The sequence below is a fragment of the Microchirus variegatus genome (genome assembly GCF_963457635.1).
Source record: "Microchirus variegatus genome assembly, chromosome: 10".
Lineage (NCBI taxonomy): Eukaryota > Metazoa > Chordata > Actinopteri > Pleuronectiformes > Soleidae > Microchirus > Microchirus variegatus.
The window spans coordinates 21,832,495-21,857,083 of NC_139811.1; the positions used below are offsets into that span (position 1 = coordinate 21,832,495).

Sequence of the window (24,589 nt, forward strand, 5' to 3'; positions counted from 1 at the left end):
TTAAAGGACATAATTTGTATCTGCTTCCCATCAACAGGTTTATATACGTGTAATCATATTATAAAAATAATTTTCATAGAATCAGCATTTATGCATACTTCATGGATTTGCATTACAGAGTAGGATGAGGAAAAGTTGATCAAAAAGTTGAAAATGACAGAATACTGCAGGTCTGGCTGTTTTCATACATTTTAAAGGTCACGTATATTCAGTCTGTTAAGTTCTTAGGTGTATTTCTTGAGCTCTGTGGATTTTAAGTGTACATGGAACTCTTTTCCTGCCAACATGTTGGCGTAAACAAAGTGGGCCACACAACTTCCAGAGCTAACACAATATAATCATTGACCACATAAAAAGTCAAATTAAAGTTAAAATTGTATACCGTTATATAATCAAGACACTGGCGCTTAAATGCAGGTTAAAAAGGTTTTATTTGGCGTGGTTCCCAATACACTGGTAACACTATTTTGATGGATTAAAATAACAGAATGTGAACTGAGTTTAAGTATTGCATACTTAAAACTTCATCATTAACACATAGAAACTGCTCATGGAAAATTAAATGTATTTTTTAGGTCAAACTGTTTTTAAGTATGTGAACAAGTCTCTGATCAAGGTTTACACATGCTATTTTCATCACCGCTTTCAGATGTTCTCCCGAAAGGTGCATAGCAAAGCGTGTCTTAAACTCGGCATATTTGCTGTTAACGATAACACTCCTGTAGTTCTGATCAGAGAAAACCAACCACAAATCAGAAGGCCGGGCCTGAACGCCCTCTCTTTAAAAATCATACTGTTGTCAGGCTACTTCCGGTGCACCTCAGAGGCTCTCAGGGGTCACCAGACTCGTGACTGTTTTGAATACTGCATCGTTATCATGTGAGCGTGAATATTGTTGTCATGTCATTATTTAATGTCCTTAAGCAGAAAACTGTATTTCCCAAAGTCATTGTCATTTGGTGCTATAAGATGGTCTTTTTTGGCTTTTGCAAGTTTCATCAAAAGGAATTCCCTGCGCTCCATCCACTCCTTTAGCTCCTGCTCCCCGTGTGCCAGCTTACAGAAGTCATCCTCTGTGCATGTGCCTTTGAGGAACCTGTCAAAAAAAAAACACATCAAATGTTAACCACCAAAAAATAAATAAACTGAAAGCGTAGACAAGTTTGCATCAGGATATCTTTACCTCTCACAAACTTTGAAAGTGCCTGTGGGAAATCGGTACTGCCAGCAGTTCTGATCGTCTTCAGAGTTGAAAACTCTGTCTTTGTGTTTCTCTGAAGTGATGTGCTGTTGCCACTGTTTCTCACTGTTGCAGTTTTTACCACACAGCCAACAGTGATTGCCAGCCTGTTAAAAACAAAACACAGCACAGTCTCATTCACACGAACCACGAATGACCATCTGTTGCTTTAACAGGCAAATATATGGTGGTTCATTTGCAACAAGCCTCCCCTCAAATCACTATGGCAACTTCCACACCAATCCATTTCAGTTTTAAAAGTCCAGTGAAGGGGTGGGTCACAATATGGGTTTGGTGATATATATTGTGCAATACCATAATCAAAACAATATATTTTAAATCATTTAAAATGGTTGCTGCCAGTTTTATTCGCCAGGCGTCAATACTTCTAGTCTCCTCTTAGCTACATTAAGAGATGCCCCATCTACGTTCAATACATAGACTTTATGCACTTTGTTGTGAATAAATGGAAACCCTGCACATTTAACTATACACAGATGTTGTGTTTTCTTCAGTTCCCGTTATCTATCGCTATATGATGGTCTTTGCAATTGATTGTCACAGAATCGCTGCAAGATACCCTGGGACTCCCACCCCTAGGTCAGTGTAACATTTAAGATTTCTCCAGGAAGAAAGCCTCATGTACAAACGGGGAAAAACAATTTACATATCAGTTTCGATTATCGGCCAAAGCACTCCTCGTGTATTGGATATCGGCAAAAACTCCATTATCATGCATCTCTTATTTTGTGTAAAAAGCCATAATGGCTAATACAGCAATTATGGCATTTACCACACTTTACAAATCAATCAACAAATATTGCCTTATGGTTAAACCATATCCTGTTTAATTTTTGCTAATAGCTCTGCAACAACTGTAAAAACTGCTGCTAATTTCGATTTATCATAAACGGGATAATGGAAAAGTTTAAGGTCCTAAACTCATAAAACCAAAATGGAGCTGCAGATGGCTCGTAGTTAATAAACTGAAACCACCGAGTAGTTTACACTCACACATTTTGAATACATTACCACTCAAAAACACTGCAATATAAAAACTCACCACTTCCTCAGCATAGTCTGTCGGCATATGGATCTGTTTGCCGTTCTCCCTGATGGAGTTACTGGAGCTCTCCTCGCCCCAGCCAGGCTTCTGAGACAGCAGCCACTGCTCATAAAGCTGATCCAGATCTGGAACTAATTGAGGGGATAAAATCAGATTACTGTGCATCACACAATCAATTCAATTGCGCAGGGTCACTGACTCACTGTTATTTTCCTTCATATAGGTCCAAAGGTCTCTTTCTTCTACACTGTGAGCAAATGTGCAATTCCCAATGTACTGACACTTCTTTCCGGCTGTCACGTGCATGCAAATCTGAGGGAGGAAAATGACACCGGTGATCCTTGCTGCATTTTGTTTCATAACAAATTAGCTCACGAGGCCCATCAAGGTAGAGAAACATCCGACACACCTCAAACTGAGACGGGATTGGCTTTTTAGTTGGAAGTGGTCTGACAGCTGTCCACTTTTTCCTTTCGTGGGAACTTACAAGCACCACTCTTCTGTCTTTTGCCCACCTGAAACACCAGAGAACAACTTAACAGTGATGTACTGGACTGAATTTATCATTTGAATACATACGAAGACCCGCGTATACTCACGTGTGCCTTGCCTTTGCGGAGCAATACTTCTTGTTTTTGTCAGATTCGCTGAGTTGGCCATTTCTCCAACACTGGCCACACACAAACAGCATCTTCAGATTTGGAGGCCCAAACCTCCTCTTTGCACTGGAATGCTGCTGGTGAAATTTGAAGACAGGTTTTAACCTTTGTAGTCAACACGATATAAACATTACACTAATCAGCGTGGGAATGTTGCAGAGCGACACAAGATCTTTAAAAGGGACTCATTATACCCTATTTCTCCTAGTTCCCTGGTGTCCTAATGAACACGTCTGTGACATGTTTTGGTTAAAATACCATAAGGATGAAGCACCACAGCAGTTCAATCACCCTGCCAAATATAAAATATATATATATATATATATATATATATATATAATATATATATATATATATATAATATATCCACTGGACACATAAATCCTCCTTTTAGGGTCAAAGCGGAGCTCCGCCAGGAATTTGCACATTGTGACGTCACACTGTGTGCGGAAGTCAACATATAGCGTCTTATCTCCTGTACTTAGACTGAGGCGGAACACAAAAACATGACTGAGTCATCTTTTTTCCCACTGCCTACTCATAGGGCCTCCAGGTTCCCAAATATAAGGATTTAAATGATTAAAAAGTTGATTTTGCATAATATGTCCCCTTTAAACCTCGACAATGAGATATCAGGAGAGTTGTTTTAGCCGATTTGTGAACTCAATAACAATAGTTTTAATATAACAGATATCTGGCTTACCTGAGCTCCCTGCAATGAAGCTGTTGCATTCCAAAACTTCTTTGCCTCTTGAACAATACTTTCATGAGTAATGCCTACATGTAGTACATAACAGACATAAAATGAAAATTACATTTAGCAGTGACGAATATGAAAAAGGAGTTGTTTTATTTGCTTGTATTTCAGGTGTAAAAATAAACCAAGTACGGCAATTATCATAGTTTGACAAAATGACAAAAACAGGTTATCTGCTTCTAAAATGTTAATATTTTCTTGGATTCATACAACAAATAAATTATTAAACGGAGTAATTTTGGTCTGTAGACAAAATAAGACTTATATGATTTCAAGATAAGAATAAGATTTGAGATCATTTTGAGGTATGGGGAAATGGTGATTAATACTTTTGGACCAAACGATACACTGATCAAATATAGTCAACAGATTAATCGATAATGAAAATAATGTACAACTAGGCATTTTAAAATCTTACCTAGTTCATGCTGCATCATCCAGACCTTCAGCTCAATGAGGCTGTGTGCATAAAAGCAGTCATCCTCTCTTACGCAGCCGTAGCGGACTTCGTGGCGACAGAGATCCAGCTGGCAGTGGGGACTCAGGGGCCGGATTTTGGAATAACGAACTGTATTCTCCTTCAAGATGTGGACCAGGCACCTGTAAGACAAATGGAAACAAGCTATTAAATCCTGAGCTAGGTGCTGGGGTCGGTGGCTCAAAAAGCAAAACCTTTAAAACCTGTTATGAGTTTAAAATATACAGCCCTGGAAATGAATCACACAGTCTGAAATAATTATCACATGATCCAACAGAGGGATCAGATCCACAGCTAGAAAGTTTTACTGTCCAAATGGACGACAAAAGCAAACCATCAGAAAACCAGAGCACCAGAAAAGCAGTGTCAAAGTTTTTCAGCAGCCTATTCAGCCTACTGTTTTTAGTAGTCATTGTAAAATCAATCATTTTTTAAAGCTAATATCGGCTAATACGGATATTGTGCTGATAATATAGTGTGTCCTACGTAGGCGGGCGGTGGGGTGAATCCGAATGACTATGAAGGAAAAACATGTCAGACAACATTCCTTTTGAAACCCAATAGTGATTTAAATCCAGGTTTTAACAGTTTTGTTTGGACCAAGTTTTAGTGAAGAATCTTTAAGTCTACATTTAATACATACAATAAAATGCTAACATGATGGTTTAGATTTATGAAGTGTGAAACAACTTACTTATGGTCCTCAAACACGTGCTTTGTTACTGGATGGGAGCAAAGCGAAGGTTCATCTTTGTTGGTTTTGCTGATTATTCTGGGTTTGTGGTCAAAGCACACCTGCGGTCACATTAAATTTAAGCCAATGAAAATAGGTTATGGTAATAATGAAAAGGTCACATGGGGCAACATTAAATGCTGGGGCTATTCCTGCTGTAACCTGAGTCACACGACAGAGGCATGTTTGTTTTAATGTGTGTATTCCACACATTTTAAAAGTACAGCCAACAGTGTCGAGGTCCAACACCACTAGACCTCTGTGAATACTACACCTTTAAACTCTTGATACCAGTTTTAATAAACTCACCCCACAAAGAAACATGAATATCCCATGATGCTCCTGTAAAATCTTGGGGACAGTCAGCCTGATGTTAGAGTTATGTCCAAACGGATCAAAGAGTAGTTCTCTAGAGATGAACCCTTTCCGCTCCAGAGTCCAAACGTCAATCTCTTCTTGGCAGTATGCAAACGTGCAGTGGCCGGGGTATAGGCAGTCCTTTCCAACAGCCACCTCTGAAACGACAGGTCATGGTTTTAGTTTAAAAAACACAAACAAACAAATACATGCCACACATGTATAAAACATACAATAAGTAAATGTAAATTAGTAAACATGCCAAGGGAACTTGGATGTTTTTAATATCACAGATCTTTACTATCCAACACAAAGAAAAAGATAATAATGTTTCTAAGTAAAGTGTTAAGGGATGCCAGGAGATAATTTAAGAAGGCACATTTCTGACTGAAACAGATTGCATATATGGAAATGTTACCTTTGCAAATGTAATATGGTCCAACATATTGAGTTTTTGTCGGTCTGGGCCGAATGAGTTTCCACGTTTTGTCTGCCGAGTGTTTGATTCTGCCTAGTAAAGCATCTTTTTTGCATTTATGCTCTTCAGTATGAAGTGTGTAATCCAACACACCGGGACCTGTGGACATGAACGATGACAAGAAAACAAAACACTTAGACCAAAACACCACTTCCACTAGGTCTGAGAAGAGAGAAACAAAGGGACATTTACTCACCAGTTTTGACGTAGCAGACTGAGCAGGCTTGTTTGAATTCATGTGTTTCTGCTAAAGGGTTCTTCGCTAAATCGACAGCAGGAGGAAGACCCTTCACTTCAGGCATTCCCACAGCCATTCCCATTGGGGATTCCTTCGTGTTTATCTGTATTTTTATTTTTTTTTTAAATACAAAATGTAATAATCATGTCAGAATGCAGACACTAAAATTGACAAGTAGTTACTTATGGTGTCATTCCATTATACAGTTCTAACACAGCTCAGCTCGACTCGTTTCTTATTAGTTTTCCATTAGGGATAGTACTGCTCTGGCGAGATTCCAATACTTAAAAATCATGAAAATGTGTGTTATTCTCATTAAGCAAGGAAATTTAACAGAAGTCTGGTGTATTTAGTGACAGCACTTCTGAAAGCCAGCGATCATGAGCTGAATCACAACCCTGTCGGCCGTGTTTCAGTTCTGTGATTGTGTCTGTGCTCCGGTCATGCAGGAAGTATTGAAATAATCTTTTTAATAAACTGATTCTAATGATTCAGTGCACCAAACTGCTTTGCTCGTCACTAGTTTGTGTGTTTGTGTCATGTACAGAAAAACATCAACAGTTGTTATGACGTGCCTGATACCAAAGCGAGTCGAGTAGAGAGTGGAGTAGTGTTAGAACTGTATAAAGGGCAGTCACAATTAGCATCAAATGAAATAATTAGTTACCTGTGGAATGAACGGACCAGGAACATAATCTGCAAGAAAAAAGAAAAAAGCAGTTAAACACCACTTGTGATGACTGAACCAAAATTCAATGTCATCACTTAAACAGAAAGGTACTCAATAAATGTACATGAAATACCTGAATTAAAGTCAGATATAGTGAGACTATCCAGGGAGTCCAGTGCTGGAGGCATGGTGTCAAAAGTGTCCATGCCAAAATATGTGCTTGTCCCTGATTTGTGATACAATGGGGGCAGAGTCACAGTGCACTGCTGTGTACCACTGTGGAGAAACGGGCTGATATGAGATGGCATTAGGAATGGACTTGACATGGAACTGCCCGAGGCAATACTGGTAGGCAGAGGAAGAGGCCCCTTTACTGTGGGTATGTCCTAACAAAAGAAACACACAAACAATTAAAAAATTAGTAAATCACGCTTTTTACCAGAAACCAACACACTGTTGTGCGTTATGCATGTTAACATAGTCATATCTGTTCACTAACCATGTTGGATTCGGGGTCAGCTTGGTCCAGTAGATCATCTAGGTCATCCCCGATTATGTCCGCATCAAAATCTTGACTAGTTTCAAGTATTTGGCAAGGCTGAGGGTTTCTGCACCCGTTAACAAATGTAAGTGCAGGGAGAGCAGCTGATGTGGTTACGGTCAGGGGAATAGACTCAAAGCCAGGAGGTTCAGATGGGGTCACAGATGAGTGACTGTTGTTGTGAGGAAATTCATCCAGCACTGTTTCATTCAGAGGCGAGTGAACAGCAGCCACCGGGGCTTGGATGGGAGCTAGGGTTGGAGCCAGAACACTGCCATCCTGGGCCGACTGAGGCACTTCTAAAAACACAACAGGAAGAGATGAGAGGAGTTGCTTTTGGTGATGCTGTGATTTGATAATCAAATTAAACCTGTATGAAGTTTTAAACTTACCAATTTCTATGTCTTCAACTGAAAGTGAGCTATGGGAAAACTAAAAAAAAATTAGAAGATAGAGTAAATTTAATATGTGCTTGTGTTGCCCCAACAAAAACATTGGACGAGTTGTTATGAAATGTTTCATACCTTATCAAATGATGCATCTTGATAATTTGATCCTCGCATAACATTTAAGGCAGGCTGTAGAAACAAGGAAAATGCCCAATCAGAATAACTGTTTATAATTCATGTTTGGGGCTAACACCCAACACAGCATTTTGGCAGGAAACTGCTCAGTTCACATCCATAAACATGTTTGTCCAGCAGCATAATGAAGTCGCTGAAGTTTGCACCCAGATTTGCAAATTCAGAAGGCGACACTTAAGGGAAATGTAACTTATAAGACATTTTTGAATGTAATGCTGCAGGTCAGGAATAATGTCTACTCCAGCTATTTCCATATTATATCGTATCTCCACATGTAGCGGCAGATGATGTTGAGTGCCATGCCGTACAGCGAATGTAATCCAGGGGGTGTGAGCGACAAAGTTTGTTGATAATAAGTAATACGATCTTGGTGGGTACGATCATCTGGCGTAATTTGTAGACAACATTGGCGTGACAGGTCGGACTTTAAAGCTCCCATAAACCAGAAGTTCCAATAACCTTGTTTTTGGTGTGTATCTGTGGCATTACCTTGTTTATGAAGCCCTAAAGTTTTGAAACAAACAGTTCAGCCACTACTGAGAACGCTGGGTTTTATTGTATTCTCGGGCTCTACAAGTAGTCTGAAAAAGCCTGGAATCGTGACGTAAAGATCCTGTCTCCTGAACAGCAGATCCTCCTGCTCCGGGCACTAGTCTGGGCACATCCGGTTGCGTACATTGAACTGCAGAAAAAAAATTGCCGTTCCAGAGGTGTTTGACTTGCGACAGTGTCTTCTGACTCCGGGTCAAAGGCGTAAAAGGGACTGCTGCGGGGAGTAAGGGCTAAACGATTTATCGGTTTAAGAATTTTTCAGATCTATTTCAGAAAATTCTATCCTGTGATCGTCAGTCGTGTTTTTTGCAGTGCTCCTGACTGACCCACAGCCAGGCTTTTAGCCAGCAGGGCGTCCACGGGACATACTCTACTGAAAATAATAAGAAATTCGGCACCCTACTTTTGGGCAGGACGCCCAATATTTTACCACCCGGAGAACAAGGGCACTGCGTCCCCATGTAATCGGCGAGCCAGGTGCCGATTGAACCCCAAATCACACGCAAATACATCATTATTACAGTTATATTGGTCTTGCCAATAAACATGTTATATTTTGGGATGTAGGCTGTATTGGATACAGAGAGATGGAGGAGCACAAGAGCATTGAACAGTGCAGGGGCGGTGCGCAGTCTGTCTGCACCAGAGGAGGGGCAACTCTGTAATATAATATACTATGATTGCAATGCCTTGACTTTTGTGAGGCAAGTACACACAGTCCCTGCCATAACAACAACATAAGAAAAAACAAAAACAATGGTACAGAATTGTTGATTTTCGGTTTGGGCCAACAATTTTCACTTCCATGCATTCCTAGTTATATTGTACATGTGCGCCCCTAGAAAATTGTGAATAAAATCGAAATCGCAATATCTGCCAGAAAAATGGCAATTACATTTGTTCCTAAAATCGTCATAAAAGCTTTACATTCTAGTACAAAAACATTGATCTGCAAGTTTAAAGAGAGGGACGTACCTTGCTTCTCACATAGGCTTTACGGATTTTCAACCCCAAAATTTTGGCAAGGTCCTGAGTCAGCTGTGTGACACTGGGATCCTAGCAAAACAACATACAAAAACAATTATTCAAACGTCATCATCATCAACATTATACATTTTTTGCACAAATAGGCTTCCTTTCCTCCTGTATTAGTTTTTACAGTTCACCTGCCCTGATCTTACTCCATTTACATTTTTTATGATTATTAAACAAGAGAATTTTCTGCTCATTTGGATGAGCAAACAAACAAATACTTATGATAAGTATGCATGTTACCTGGGGCACTACCAGAGAGCATTTGGCAACAGTTTCATAGGCCTCCTGGTGTCTCCCCAGCTCCTTCAAGGATTTTGCTTTCCTATACAGAGCTTTGTAGTTTCCCTCATTTAAGTGGAGAGCCTTTTCACAGTCTTCTAATGCTTGGTCATATAGCCCCTAAAGGGGAAAGAGAAGACAGACAAAACAGTGAAAAACTGCTGCATTCTGAAATGACTGTACTTAGATTTATTCATAAGTGAACAATGACTAATCACAACATTCTTTTTGGCAACACCTGGGTAGAAAGCAATTACAAAACAAAAAAGTGTAATGCATGTAATGCAAATATTTGTAAAGATGAATATAATATTGAAATGGAATTGTTCCATTACACCATTTTGTAAGAATAAATGGTTACAAGAATATAAATTGGAGTTATGAAGAGACTGACTGCCCCTATGAATCACATGGGGAGAGAAGGTCATTTAGTTGCATTGGGATAAAACAGCTGTCACAGAGTTAAGGAAAGATAGTGACAGCACTAGATGTTGTTTCTAAACCAAGGACGGTTGAAAGGGGAGTAATGTATGCTTTACATGAAATTTAGACAAGAAATAAAAACTGGAATGCAAAAAGGCTTGTCTGACACTGCAAAACCAAACCAGTTCTTTGCTAATGTGGAGACTGAGCCATTTTAGGGACATGAAAGGGAGTTAAATCAACAAACAAGCAGACCACATCACTGTAAGAACTTTGTTGTTTGATTCATTAAAGAATTAGTATAGTTTTTCGTTTTGTATTTTTTTTTTTTTTAAATAAACCACAGATTTTTCTAAACTGGGGAGCAAGGGCGCATGTGCCCCCGTATAATCGGTGCAGTGCACGATTGTCCAGGTGCTGATTGAAACCCAAGTCACACTATCAAGTGCGTCATTATTACAGTTACATTGTTCTTGGCTGGCGAAACTTGTCTGCATTCGGAGCAGATTATGAACTCCCCGTGACATTCACTTCACACCAGAGAACATTCTCTTTCTTTGAGCACTTAACTTAAGAGATCAGCTCATCTGATGTATCTGTTATTCTCTTAATTACAGCGTTAAAGCGTCTTCTACAAAGATTTGAGACCACGGAGTGAAAACAATGAAAAGTTAGCTCTGCTCTTCAGAGTCTGTCACCACATTTTACTCAGATCTACTCGGATCACTTTATCGCGACTGTACACCATCCTCGTCATAAAGATCATTATTTTTATGTGGGGATACAACACGTAGAGAAATGATCCAGTCTGTTTTGGATACGAAGAGATCGCTTGGAGATGCAGAAGCGCAGAGCGACGAACAGCGCATGAGGGGGAGAAGAGAACAGCACAGGGGCGGTGCGCAGAAGTTTGTCTGCACCAGATGAGGCAGATGAGGGGGCACTACCACTTTTTTTTTATTTGTGTGGATTTATTTTACTTTTAAATGTGACCATTGCATGGCTTGTTTTATGATTCACTGGCCAATTACTTAATTAGTATTTCACTTAATGAAAAAAAATTGATATTTATTTTAATTTCAATAGTGTGTCTTTTTGTAAGACTCTATAGTTGGTGTAAAAGTATTGTTAATAAATGTCTTACAAAAACACATAATAGTCATAATTTAAAATTTCCTGCAACTTTTAATTTTTTTTTACAAATACGCCGCAAGCCTCCCGAGAGGTCCTACAACCGGGCTTAGCAGGTTTTCTGTGGAAAACCCTGTTTATAGCAGGAAAAAATACAATTTATTTTGTTTGTGGCGGGGATGAATGTTACTGTAAGACATAAACATCACTGAATGCCTGACAGTCGGATCTGACGGACAAAGCTCAGTCTAGAATCATTCTAATCTTGAATATTGAGCATATCCCTGCAACCACGGACAACCAAAAACATGTCCACACCCTCAAAGTCGATAAGAGCAAGAAAAAGATTATGCAATGTGACCAACAAGAGAGCCCTGGCTGATTAAAGTTCAAATTCTTCAACACAATATGTCCTGTCATTTATGGACTACAACTGAACACCAAGCTAAACATGTTTAGGCCAAACAAAACTGACTAATGCTTGATTCATTTTGATGATGCAGGTGAATCTTAGGAGATGTTTTACAGAACCTAGTAACATTACAATAACTTCACAACCACACTAAACATTCTATTTATTGTGCGAAAAGAATTTTACTTTTGATTAGTTAGTAGTGACATGGAAACTGTAAGACCAGAGGGAATCGGAGTAAAACTGAACATGCCTACTTACCGGAACAACATTGAGATAAGCTGCAGCTCGATTTGCATACAGCTTTTCCAATAAACCAATAGGAACGCAGATGTCCTCAGAATCTGCATACTCCGCTATGCTCAAGGACTCAGTGTACATCTCAATGGATTTTGTCCATTCCCCTTCTTTAAACACGTCGTTTCCTTCTCCAAAAAGATTCCACACAAGTTCCTTAATGAACACCTGGACAATAAAAGAGAAAAAAACGATGAAAGAAATGGAAAACGTGTGGTTGGTGTTCTTTTGTGTCACGCTTCAGAGTTACTATACAAATGCAAATAACTTACCTCATACTTGTCTTGGCTTCCAGGAAATGGAAGAGTTGATCTGAAAGTAAATTAAAATTTCAACTTTTCAAAGCATCAGCTGTACAAAAATTATGAACGTCGCAGGGAGATGATGAACCACAGACAGATTTACACTGTAAATAACTGAAATCGTTTAGCAACAATGCCTTTTATTTTGTAAATGATAAAAAAAAAAGGATATCAAGTTGAATCACAGGGAGTCGGAACAGGAAGGTCTGCGTGGTATAAGTGTTACTCAACTGGGGAACTAAATATGTAACACGGTCACATTGTGAGGACTCTATTTATTAATGTTTATTTTATTTTAATTTTTTTTAGTCAGCATAAGGTAAATACTAAAGGTTAAAGTTGAGGCTCAAGCTAAATTTAAGCCACTTCATATTCCTGCAGTGGAAAGGATCAATATTCCAGTATTATAAACAACTCCTTACATTGCAAAGCAACCAAAAAAGGCTACCAGGGGGGTTTAAGTGGGATGGTTCCATTTATTTATTTATTTTGGTACAAATTTTGACAACTGAAATGCAAAATAATTGAAGCGTATCACTTGGTGTAAACGCAGGCATCGATTAGTCACGATTCATTTGCATCATGCATAAATCTTGAGCCAAATGGGCAACTAAAATAGCACAACATTTGCACCTGCATGCTGAATTTACAGCCAAGAATAATAGCAGCAATTGTTACAAATCATGATTTGATCATTTAACTGCATGTGGAAGGAAACTTCTGAGACAGTTACAGTGTACAAGAGTTTATAGGTCAAACTGATAAAGTCAGGTACTTTAAGTCCTCTTTTGTTGAAGTTGGAGTTTAGATCATCATCCTGAATTGAAACAAAATGTTGCACAAAATCTGCCTGGGTCTAGCAACATGTAACAATAACACAGAGACATTCTATTTAAATTATCTTTAAAAGAATGCTAAAATGTTGTTTTTAACCCCAGGTAATATGTATTCTCATTTTAAAACACTTTTGTTTTTCTCTTTTAAACAGGATTTTAAAATCAGACACAGGTGGCATTTGGTTTTATGTGCACGTTGTAGACCATTGATTCTCAAAGTGCGGCCCGGGGGCCAATGGCGGCCCACAGAAACATTTCTGGCGCCCGCAATGAATTACAGTTGATGGTTTTAATCCAGGAGCTACTGATCTTGTTAAATGTTTATTGGATATTACTGGATACAGACCAATAAGTGTAAACAAAAATACTAGGTATTTACCTGGTTTCTATATGGTGAATTTTGGTGTATTATTGGGTTATACATTGGTAATAAGTAGGTAGCTACAGCCCCCAATTACTAGCTATTTACCCAGTAAATATATGGTAACAGTAATGTGTTACTTGGTATTAACCTGTAATTAGAAGGTAAGGACAATGGCCAAAATACTGGGTAATTACCCAGTAAATTATAAAGCGTTATTATATTAACGCCAAAATTACATTATATTAACGCTTATATTACTTAACGCTAAACTAGAACTGCAATCTGGTCATTAAAATTATTACAAATGGGATTTCTTTCTGTTTTGTTTTTTTTCCTTTGGCCACCCTCGGTCCAAAGTTGGGTTCCTAAATTGGCCCTCAGGTGTCAAAACTTTGAGAACCCCTGTTGTAGACAGGGGTCTGTTAAATCTGTTAACTTTCAAGCTGACTGTACAATAGTGTGTTGCATCGTTGTGTTTTGGTATCACTTCTGTTTTGAGAATAAAAGTCTGCATCAGATTCGAAGAAATGAAACACACTGCTCTGTTGTCTCTGTGGAAATACTGCATGTTCACTGGGCACAGTAACAACATAAGCTGATTTTCTGATCTGAACAGCAATATACGATGCAAGCATGACAAATCCTTCCTGTGCTGTGAAGTCGTTTATGGTGTTTGACGTTTTTTTTTTTTTTTCAATCATCCTGTTATGATCTATGAGCTAAGATTATTGGACAATGACATCCTAAAATATTATCTACCACCAGGCTAAAAATACTATAAGCATGTGGCCATAATGCATGAGTTGATTCTAAATAAGGAAGAAAAAGGCAGAACTGCAACATTATATAAATGCCAACCACCAGTAATATCAATCAGTCAGGCAGATTAATCAAGCCATTTTTAATCAACCTCTTCAAAAATAAAATCATTTTATTTCCAAAGGAGGAATATTTCTTCTTTGACACAATTGGAAGAGACCGGTGATCATGGAAATCCTGGAATAAAGTGTTTTCCCGCCACTTCATTCTCTGACCAAAAATGTCAACAAAGACATGACAGAAACTGGATCTGACGAATGACACACTGTCTGTGACACTTACTGGATGAACTGCAAGCCTTTCTGGATTTCCTGCCAGCGACGACTCCTGTCCTGACACGCTCCGGACATGTTTCCGTGTTGATATATCCAGTCAGCACCTGAAATGAGGACACACATCGGTGGTTGGTTGGTTGCAGTTTTAAAGGAAGTTGGCATCTCTCGTGTTGCACTACTGCCTTGTACACATCATTATTAAGGCATACTTTGATTGAAGATCAAAGCAATTAGTGCCTGCTGTGATTACATCAATTACAGTCCAACGTAATGTGTATTCTGCTTCTATCCATCCATCTTCCACTGCTTTATCCTCTCTATGAGGGTTGTGGGGGTGCTGTGCTTCTTCCATCTAATATTCCCTACAATTAGGACTGTGTAGTAATTAAATAATTTCATTCAATATCAATATTATAAGTTTCAATATAAGTATATCAATATAACATTGATGCACTGTGCAAACAGACCGAGACAAAACATGTAACTGCTCCCAAAAGTTTGTTAAAAGTGACAGTGTGTAACTTCTGTCGCCAAAACACTGCTTGTGTTGCTTGTTAACATGCCCAGCACTAGATTTTACTAAGCAATCCGAGCAACTGTAGCAAAGAAAAACACAAAAAGTGTGAGAGAAAATTGTGTAGATCAAAGGCAAATGAAACATCTTATTTTTCCTCACATGTATATTTTGCATCTAATACCTTATATTTCATTATATTTAGAGAGTAGTAAAGTGCCTGATGCCGTGCTGTTGAATGATCTATGATTGCATGAAGGCAAGGGTGGTATCCCCCTCCATTCATTTTCACACAAACACAAAAAGGTAAAGCTTAAAATTTTGAGAGGTCTTAAGAATTTCAAAAGCCAGTAAATAGATAGGCTTAGGGCTGTACTATTTATCAATTTTTTATCGCGATTTCGGCTTCTCACGATTATAAAAACATTATAATCGAATAAAAACTATTAATGCGCCGCGCGGCGTGTGTGTAAATTTCTACACTAGAAAAACACCTTGAATGCACCCATGTTACATGCAGCTGCAGCAAGCGTGTGACTTGTGTGGATCAATAATACGAGCGAGCGGTTGAAAACATGGCAGAAAGTCAGCCTTTGGTTGAGAAGAAATGTCAGACAATATCAGTTAACTGGAAACATTTTGGCTTCAATTTGACAGACGTCGGGCAAAAGGATATTGTTTGCAAAGTGTCTTGCGCTGTCGTGTCTGCTCCTCAAGGCAACACCACCAACTTATTCGATCACTTAAAGTTCAGTCATGGTCTATGACCAGGCGATTAAGCTCGTCAGCCACCGCAACACAGTCCTGCAGAGTATCCCACCACGTCCCGCAGACATCAGGAGATAGCGGAGGTTGTGACGTTAATTAAAAAAAATATGGTCGCAAAGGACATGTAAGCATCAGTACTGTAAGTAGAGCTGAAACAATTAATCGATTATTAATCGTTTACTTATCGATTACTAAATTAATCGTCAACTATTTTGATGATCGATAATGGGTTTGAAGCTTTTTTCATGATTAAAACAAGATTTCTGATTGTTTTAGCTTCTTAAATGTGAATATTTTCTTAGTTTTTTTGCTCCACATAACAAAGAAATCATTCAAACTGAATGATTTTGGTTTGTGGAGAAAACAAAGACATTCGAGAACATCTTCATTTCCAGGTTTGACGAACATTGATCAAAGTTTTTTTTTTAACATTTTATGACATTTTATGAACTAAAGATTAATCGAGAAAATAATCGACCGATTAATCGATTACCAAGATAGTCGTTAGTTGCAGCTCTAACTGTAAGCAACCCAGGATTCAAGACACTTGTTAAGACTTTGGACAAGCGTTATGTGTTGCCGTCATGTAAACATTTCAGCAGAGTTGCAGTCCTGAATGATAAATGTTGTGCTGAAGTTGCAAAAGATGGGCTGAGGGAGTATAACACTGTTTTGTTTTTTGAAATTGTTTTTCTTGATTTTGCCTGTGTTTATTAGTGTTTTTTGCAAGTTGTGCTACAATGCAAGTAGATTGGTCATTTTTATTTATTGTTTTATTTTTTTTATTATTTTTTTTACTATTATTATTATTATTTTACTTGTTTGTGTTACTAATTTATTTCTGGCTGTTCTTCTACGTTATATTTAAAGTTGAGTATTGGTGGTTCAATAATTACTCACACTGAATAATTGTGTTTATTAATTGTGATTTTTTCATAATCGTCCAGCCCTAATAGGGCTGCAATGATTATCCGATTACTAATGGAGTACGATTATTAACTTGGTTTTACAGTGTTTTAATAATCAAAACAAGCTTCTTTTTTTCCCTATTTTCTGGTAAAATTCTTTCCTCTGATATTTTATGAACCAAATCCTATCTACAATGTTTCTGACGCCTGTTTAAGTTTAGAAATCAAAGAAATGAAAACATTTAAACACATTTTTTGAGTTACTGCAACAATATTGTGAATGATTGCGATATGTTTTGGTCAGGATAATCGTGGCGGGAACCTTTAATATCGTCCACAAGCAGGAGATGCATTCGATGAGCCAGACATGTTCATCTGAATGATTGAGGGGAAAAAACAATGTTGGATCCTATCAGAATTGAATTATATGGCCTTGAGTGTGTCATGCAACAGGAATAATCATTATCCTCATTCTTTTTTTTTGTGACCAGAAATGGTCAGGAGTTAATTCTCCCAAACAGACAAAAGCACAGCACTTCCTTGTGATTAATCACTATCACCAGCTTGTCCAACTGGTTCACTGGGAGTTCACTCACTTGATGTTAACAAGTCAGCTTCATGACACTGCCCCAGCAGCTACATTCTGCTTCCGCGTTTAGTAATAGAGAGATAGTAGAGAGCGCAGATCCGGAAATTTGCATTGAGGGGTTAATGGTGTCAACAACAAGACATGTCTGCTCCGTTTAATGCCAGGAAGTTGGTCTGAAAGACTCTTTATGTGACGCTATCTGGGTGTGAAGGGCTGAGCTCTCTGGCCCAAGGAAACAATTTAAAACACCATTTAAGAGAATACTGTCAATTATTGCCATTTATTAACGACATCTTAGACAATGAGCGTTTCACCACAAAATACGAAACAAGTGTATCGCAGTCCATAAAGGTTATCGTCAGCAGTTTCGAAGAGGACGTTCGAATTGCTGTGTGTTCGAATAACAAACACACAATCCCGCCAAATAGTTCCTGTCCTACCTACTGGTTTTTTTCGCCTCTGAGATTGTCCATCATCTTGTGTTAGTGTTGTTTACACCAAACAGCTCATCACGACGGTATATTATTATACTGTCATAAACTCTTTGGGGCAGAAAATATTTATCATAACTTAATGTTAGCATGCAAGTTGTGCGTGCCCGGCTTTGCTCCGCACTTACAACACTTAAACATTTATAAATATCAACAGGACTGTCACCAGAAGGATAACAATCGTAATTACATTGTTACTACGATGGGATATGTGGATTAGGTTGTCGTTTACAGGAATAAAACAGATGTGTCCGACAATGGAAACATGGTAGTTAGCGCACGTGTGTTACCGAATGGCTGGGAAGACTTGGCAAAGGTTAGCTGCTCGTCACGCATAGTTTTGAGCACCAACAAGACAAAACATTAGATACACACCGTTTTGTTTCGTTGCGAAACAAGCGGACTTAAGCAGCTACTTAACAGTGAAGTTCAGTTTGAAGTAGCCCGAGCCTAACAAAGCGAAGGCATGTCTTAAGTTAAACTAGTTCCCCGAACGCAAACAATAGCGATCTGTACATGTTTATATCCCGCAATTACCACATACACGAGGGGACAACGGCCGCCGCACATACTCACATGAATGAATCTCTATTCCAAACAACCATAGGGCGGTTTTCAGACAGGAGAAGATTTGATTTGTCGTTTTAGCTCAAATAACTTAGCTATAGATGGCTGTATTGCTGAAGGCCGCCCTTTGCTTTTTTTGTCTTGTTCTTCTCCTGTGATCGGCGGCAGAGCATACAGGGCCTTCACCGCACTGCTGCCCCTAGCAGGCAGCGGGTGCACATGACAGCCTCTCAAAAACAAAAATGACAAGCAGATTTTCGATTACAATGGAGCTCAGATGTAAGAAGGAGATATCAAACACACACACACACACACACACACACACACACACGCACGCACGCACGCGCACACACACACACACACACACACACGCACATTTGAATGAATTATATGACAGACATTTATAACAGTTCACTGCACTTTATATGATTTCAGGATATTAATCCCAACAGGAGCAATTCATTAAGAACTGCTTTTTCACAAAAATATAAACACAGATTCTAGATACATGGGTGCCTCTTCTTTTTCATCTCCTTCCACTCAAAACAATAATTACAACACTAATTTCCGACAGGCACTGAAAGGTGTAATGCTGCCCTCTATAGGACAAACAAGTTTCTGTCACTGTCACCGCTTTATCCTCCACCGGTAACCAAAGCTGCATGTTTTTGGACTTATCATCTCATAATATCTCATAATTGTGACTTACTGTCTCATAATTATGACTTATTATCTCATATGATCTCATAATAATGAGAAACTTTCTCATAATTAGGACTTCCTAATATTATATATTCTGATTTTTCAAGTGGCAGAAACAGGCTTCCATTTAACACCAAGATGACTGATATTAAAAATCTTCTGAATTACTCTGAATATAAATGCCTAAGCTGCTCGGTTCATTGCTCATATGTGGCTTATTCAGGCTTCAAGTTGACATTACAATTTAACGTCAGGACTGTTTCCGCTTGATACCATCTCAACGTTGCTTTGTGACATTGGACTGGCTAAGCTGAGAGTAATCAGATGTCAAGGCGACAGAGGGACGTGTCCCCTCATGCAGTGCAGGCGTCCTGGCAGCTTTAATAACAGCCAGGAGGAGGCGCTTATCTCACACTTTGCAGAAGCATCACTGAGGAACTGAACCACATACAAAGTAAAAAGAAAGACAGTGAATATATTCCCTGTTATCACAACTCAAACCATGTGTCTTTTCTGATTCCGCCGCACCCTGACATTACCACAGTATGGATGACTCTGAAGAGCAGCGTGACAGAGCAGGAAGAAAAAATATAATACTTTCAGAAACCATAATAAAAAGACAGAAAGCAAAGATACGGGACGATTTATGCCATTTCCAGATCTCCTCTGCAATTTGTCAAATAAACAACCTCGGCTGTAACACGTAGATGATTGTAGGGCAACTCAGTAAATCATGCTGACAATGGTGATAGCGACAGTCTGTCCTGAGCGTTTGGTTTATGGGGACACGCAGCGTTCTGTTTACCGCCCTGACATGTTTATTTACAAGAGAGGCAGATTAGTGGGAGTCGATTTCTTTGTGATTACCGAGAAATAAACTGTTATTAGTCTGTGATCACCATCGTTATCGGGTTCTGGCTGCATTTGTTTTGAGGAACTGAAATTAAAGTGTGTATGTGTTGATTAAAGTAACTGGCTCTGTTCTGTGTAAGCAACAATTACCACTGACATTTGTTTAAATTGTCTGCCGCTAAACTCATGTGGATCTTTTCATGTTATACTACTCCAGTGGTGGATTAAGGGGCCGTCGCGACGGCTGAGTGGGGGTTCACTGGCCTCTGCCGCAGTCTTGTCTCCCTCCTGTTACTGCCTGACAGGACTCGTAGTATTTCCAGAGTCCATAGTTGGAAGTTCCACCTGCAGTGTCCCCTGCCAGGTCAGATTTCCAACTAGGAAAGTCAAAGCAAGCTCACAATAACATGGGATTCCAAGATGGATGCCTCTTGTGTCAATAGTAAAACACTTTTACTGAAGAGGTTTTTACAATTTTCTCAGTCTAATTTGTACAATAGAGCATTAGGGCCATGCATGAAAATGTTGTTGTTGTTTTTTGCCATGACAAAATAATTGAAAATGTCAAGAATAAAATTGGAATATCATGCTGAGAGTTAACATGTCGAGATTACACTTGAAAAGAAGTCAGAATGTCATGTCGGCATGCAGAGTTTACACAAATTTCGAGAACAAAGTTAAGGAATATAAATCGACATGTTGAGATTACGCTTGGAATTTCTAGAATAAAGTTGGAATATCATGTCGAGATTTAAACCGACATGTCAGGATTACACTTTATAAGGTTGGAATATCATGTCTTTGTTTATCACCGAGAGCGACCGCTCCACAGCCCATCAGTCTCAGACATGATTGAATTGTGAACATTTGCGATTGGTAATTATGAAAGATAATAATCCTTTCATAATCCCACTGTACATGACGTTAAGAGGACACAACAAACACAAAAAGATAAAGTAATCCTTCCATAATCCCACTGTCAATGATTTAAAGAGGACACAAGAAACACAAAAAGATACAATAATCCTTCCACAATCCCATTGTACATGACTTTAAGAGGACACAACAAACACAAAAAGATAATTATACAGGTGAAAAATGTATTCTTGAATGAGAATTTTATTTTTTGAAAGTCTCAGCTGTTCCCTGTAGGGGGCGTTGATTCCCATAAACAGTGGATTAGCCTCTGGCCAATAGTGATGTTGAGGAGATTATTGAGACAGTGTCTAAAAAGGGCTTCCCACTCAACGCCCTTCTCAGTGAAGTGGAAGTGAGTTCACACTTGCTGTGGAGCTGAGCTGCCTGTTGCATGTCATGTCTGCGTTTTACCGGATTGTCCTCCTGCTATCAGGTGAGTCTTTTATTTACTCTGACTGGGGATTAAATACAGAGAGCTTGTGAAATATTATTTCAAGAAACAATGAAGGGAGACTGCGAAGCCTTGAGAGGGAAGTGCTGTGTTGTTTTTTTCTATCACTATCCATTTTCTCATCATTTGAAGCCTGACAATGGTGTTTTATTCACAATTAAAGTGCATATATGGGTGTCAGAGAGGCACGAAGCAGCTTAATGGTAGAAACATTGTCTAATTGATTTGCTTTAGTGTGCATATACTGTTGCTGGGTTCTTAATATTGTTTTAATACTGTTTTTGTTTGTACTTTCCATGTTTTAACACCTTAAGTTGTTTCTTAATGATTTGTACAACTCACAGTGTTAGGTCATTTGCTATTACATTATTATTATAGTAATACACATTGAATTTTAGACTCTATAGGTGTTAATATGGAGCTTAAAATGCAGGAGATGAAACAACAAGACAAAGAAAAAATACTCTTTGTGATACAACGTTCCTTACATCATCTATATAAAAATGATGATTTTTGACAGCAAGAGAGAGAAAAATAGGTGTTGGGTTAATACAAAATGTCTAAAACAGAGACTTGTTTCTAAGGAGAGAGCTGAGTTCGTCCTCTTCATCTGTTTATTGCTCGTTGCAGTGGCCGTGGCCTCTGTGGCCTCTGTGGCCTCTGTGGCAGCACACAGGTCCCAGCGGGAAAAGAGAAGCTTGATGGATCTTGCAGGGGCGATCAAGTGCAGCACGGACCGATTTCCCTTGAGTTATATGATGTACGGATGTTACTGTGGAGCGGGTGGTCAGGGCTGGCCCATGGACAAGACGGACTGGTGAGGCAGCAGCTTTAACGTTTAACTTTTAACCTTTCCTGTTTACACAATAAAAAGGAAAATAACAATGCACTTACTGTTATAGCACTAGACTTTCAACTTTTTTTGAACCGCAAAAGAGTTTTTACACAAATTAATTTCGTCATTGAGTTCATTCCATATTTACCCCCAAAAGTGACAAATACACGTCTGTATTTTATATTTGCTCTCACTTTGCTACTTTCAAACATAAAATAATCCTTGTAAATTATAATATATATATAATATTTAACTGATTAGGGAATTCCAGATATCCAACTTTATTGGGCCCCGAAATGTCTCCTGGCACCAAGTTGTGTGATTGAGTCAATTTTGGCGATTTGCACCCTTTTGTAAATGAGTGAACTTTGAGCGCGTTTGTCGTACCGACATTGAAAACGCAAATTCAAACGGATGTAGCCACGGCAATTTTGGATTTCCAAAATTTCGCTGCGAAACAGGAAGTGTCCTAGAACTTTGCCATACATTGACAGATTGTCTAGAAACATCCTATGTGACGGGCACCTCATATTGTACGTTCTTATTATCATTATTATTATTATGTGGCTTTGCGGCCATTTTTGAGGGGATTAATGAGCACAAGTGAAGGCTGTGGAGCAAGGGAGGTCAGGGAATTGCTGATCTCCCCGACTTGCGTGGAGGACATTTGCATGAGGATACCCTGAATGTGCGGAGTCCAAGTTATTATTATTATTGTTATTCCGTAATGGTTTCATTATTATTCTAATTGTTCTTTTGTGAAGTTTAATTATAGGCTCTAAGTTTGATTTAATCTGAAGAAACCAGAATGTAAACAAGTTGACACTCTATTTATGGTCCACTTTACATTATGTCGTGCGTAAGGTGCAATTTGGCATGTTTTTGGTGGTGTTTCCTCCCCCTGGATTCCTTTCAGCCTCGCGACGTCCTGCTTTGCACACACGTTTCCCCTTGGTTAATGAGCCGAAACCAACCACACATGGGATAGAAAGATGGACTCCAGCATTCACTTGGTCCAGCGGTTGCTTCAAAATAGGGACAAAAATTCCACACCCAAGTTCTAATTGCCACTTCTTTCTTTTCCTCCGTTTTTGCTGCGAGACCTTGAACCCCCCACAAACTGCTAACTATCTGTTGAGGAAACCTTGCCCTGCCTTTAAAATAGCACCAGTGTGACTCAAACCACAGTGCACTCACTCTACCCACCTACTCTTTATGACAGCTCAGGCCTTCACAATGTAACATTCATTCTGTTGTTGCTGTTTTGTGTTTTGCTGTTTTTCTGGATGCAGGTGTTGCTTCAAGCATGACTGTTGTTACGGTGACGCAGAAAAACATCACTGCGAAACCAAGACCAAAAGTTACAGATGGGAATGTGAGGACCGTACAGCTGAGTGTGGTATTTCATCTTTTTTTTATGCCTATGCAACATTCAATAAAAATCATAATAGCTATCAGTATCCACAGAGTTGAATAAAAAAAACTTTATTGTAATTATTCTGGCTTTGAAACCTCAAACCTTTCAGTTTTACAAGTTAGCGCAAATTCCAAAAGTCCAAAAATAATGGATTACTGTGAGTTTAAGTGTTGAAAACATTGTACAACAGGTCTCACAGCAGTTGCATGTGTATTTCCAATCTAACTTAAGTTCTATAACACCAAATCACAGAGAGAGGAGAAGCGAGACTCAACAGTTAACATGACAAAGAAGCACTTGAGGCTTCAGTGGAGAGAGATACAAAATCTCTGGCTTTCTGACTTTGTTACTGACACAAGTCTCTGCACTCTATGTTCTTCTCCTTTGCAGATGATTTGGAGGACAAGTGTGACGAGCGGGTGTGCAAGTGTGACAGAGACTTTGCCAAATGCCTGAAAAAGGCTAGATTCATTGGAAAGCACGCCTTTTGGCCAAATTTTCTTTGCAAAGACACAGTGCTGACATGTAATATTTTACAGACATAGCATGTGCATGAGCCTTTTTGTCAATTCGAGATGAAACGGCGAGAGGAATGAACACAAAGAAAGACACAATATCGTATTTGTCTCTTTAAGACTGATAAGATACCCCCCCCCAAAAAAAGTGACGAGGGATTACAGCTGGAGTCGACTCAAGAAAAGGTAACTTTAGCATTTCTCTGCCGAGACACAGTCAAAGCGTGGGAAAGATCAGATAAGTGCTCCTTACAAAACGCCACTGTTATGTACGACTCTGACTGCGCTCTGGACATTTTTGACACATTCACCAAAGTCTTAAGAAAAGTCTTAAAGTAAAATGTATATTTGCAAACTGATATTTTTCTATTTTAAAGCAACAGTATGTGATTTTTCAGCAAACATTTACAGTATAAGACATATCTACATCAGTTATTTATAAGTTACTGCATACTGCACTGTTACTGTTAAAATATAATTTTAACAATTTAAAATGAAGAAAAACAAAAAAGTTTAACTCTGTTTAACGGTCTATG

The 24,589-nt window shown here is 38.8% G+C and overlaps 1 protein-coding gene across 2 annotated transcripts; it reads right to left on the reverse strand.

The window, feature by feature from the left end:
* Positions 1-425: 425 nt before the first annotated feature.
* On the reverse strand, positions 426-18,506 carry zc3h7a (zinc finger CCCH-type containing 7A). Of its 2 annotated transcripts, none has more exons than XM_083897077.1 (23): positions 18,373-18,506; positions 14,534-14,630; positions 12,203-12,242; positions 11,895-12,098; positions 9,629-9,787; positions 9,329-9,409; positions 7,742-7,795; positions 7,610-7,649; positions 7,176-7,516; positions 6,810-7,062; positions 6,674-6,702; positions 5,965-6,109; positions 5,709-5,867; positions 5,243-5,448; positions 4,895-4,995; positions 4,141-4,322; positions 3,669-3,742; positions 2,906-3,039; positions 2,716-2,821; positions 2,510-2,618; positions 2,304-2,437; positions 1,184-1,347; positions 426-1,096 (listed from the first exon to the last, which is right to left on the reverse strand). In XM_083897077.1, the coding sequence occupies exons 2-23, from the start codon at positions 14,599-14,601 to the stop codon at positions 907-909; spliced, it is 2,973 nt and encodes a 990-aa protein (XP_083753203.1). In that variant the 5' UTR covers positions 14,602-14,630; positions 18,373-18,506; the 3' UTR covers positions 426-906. The 2 variants fall into 2 exon arrangements, with proteins under 2 accessions (XP_083753203.1, XP_083753202.1); XM_083897076.1 differs by having other exon boundaries at positions 2,906-3,042.
* Positions 18,507-24,589: the final 6,083 nt, after the last annotated feature.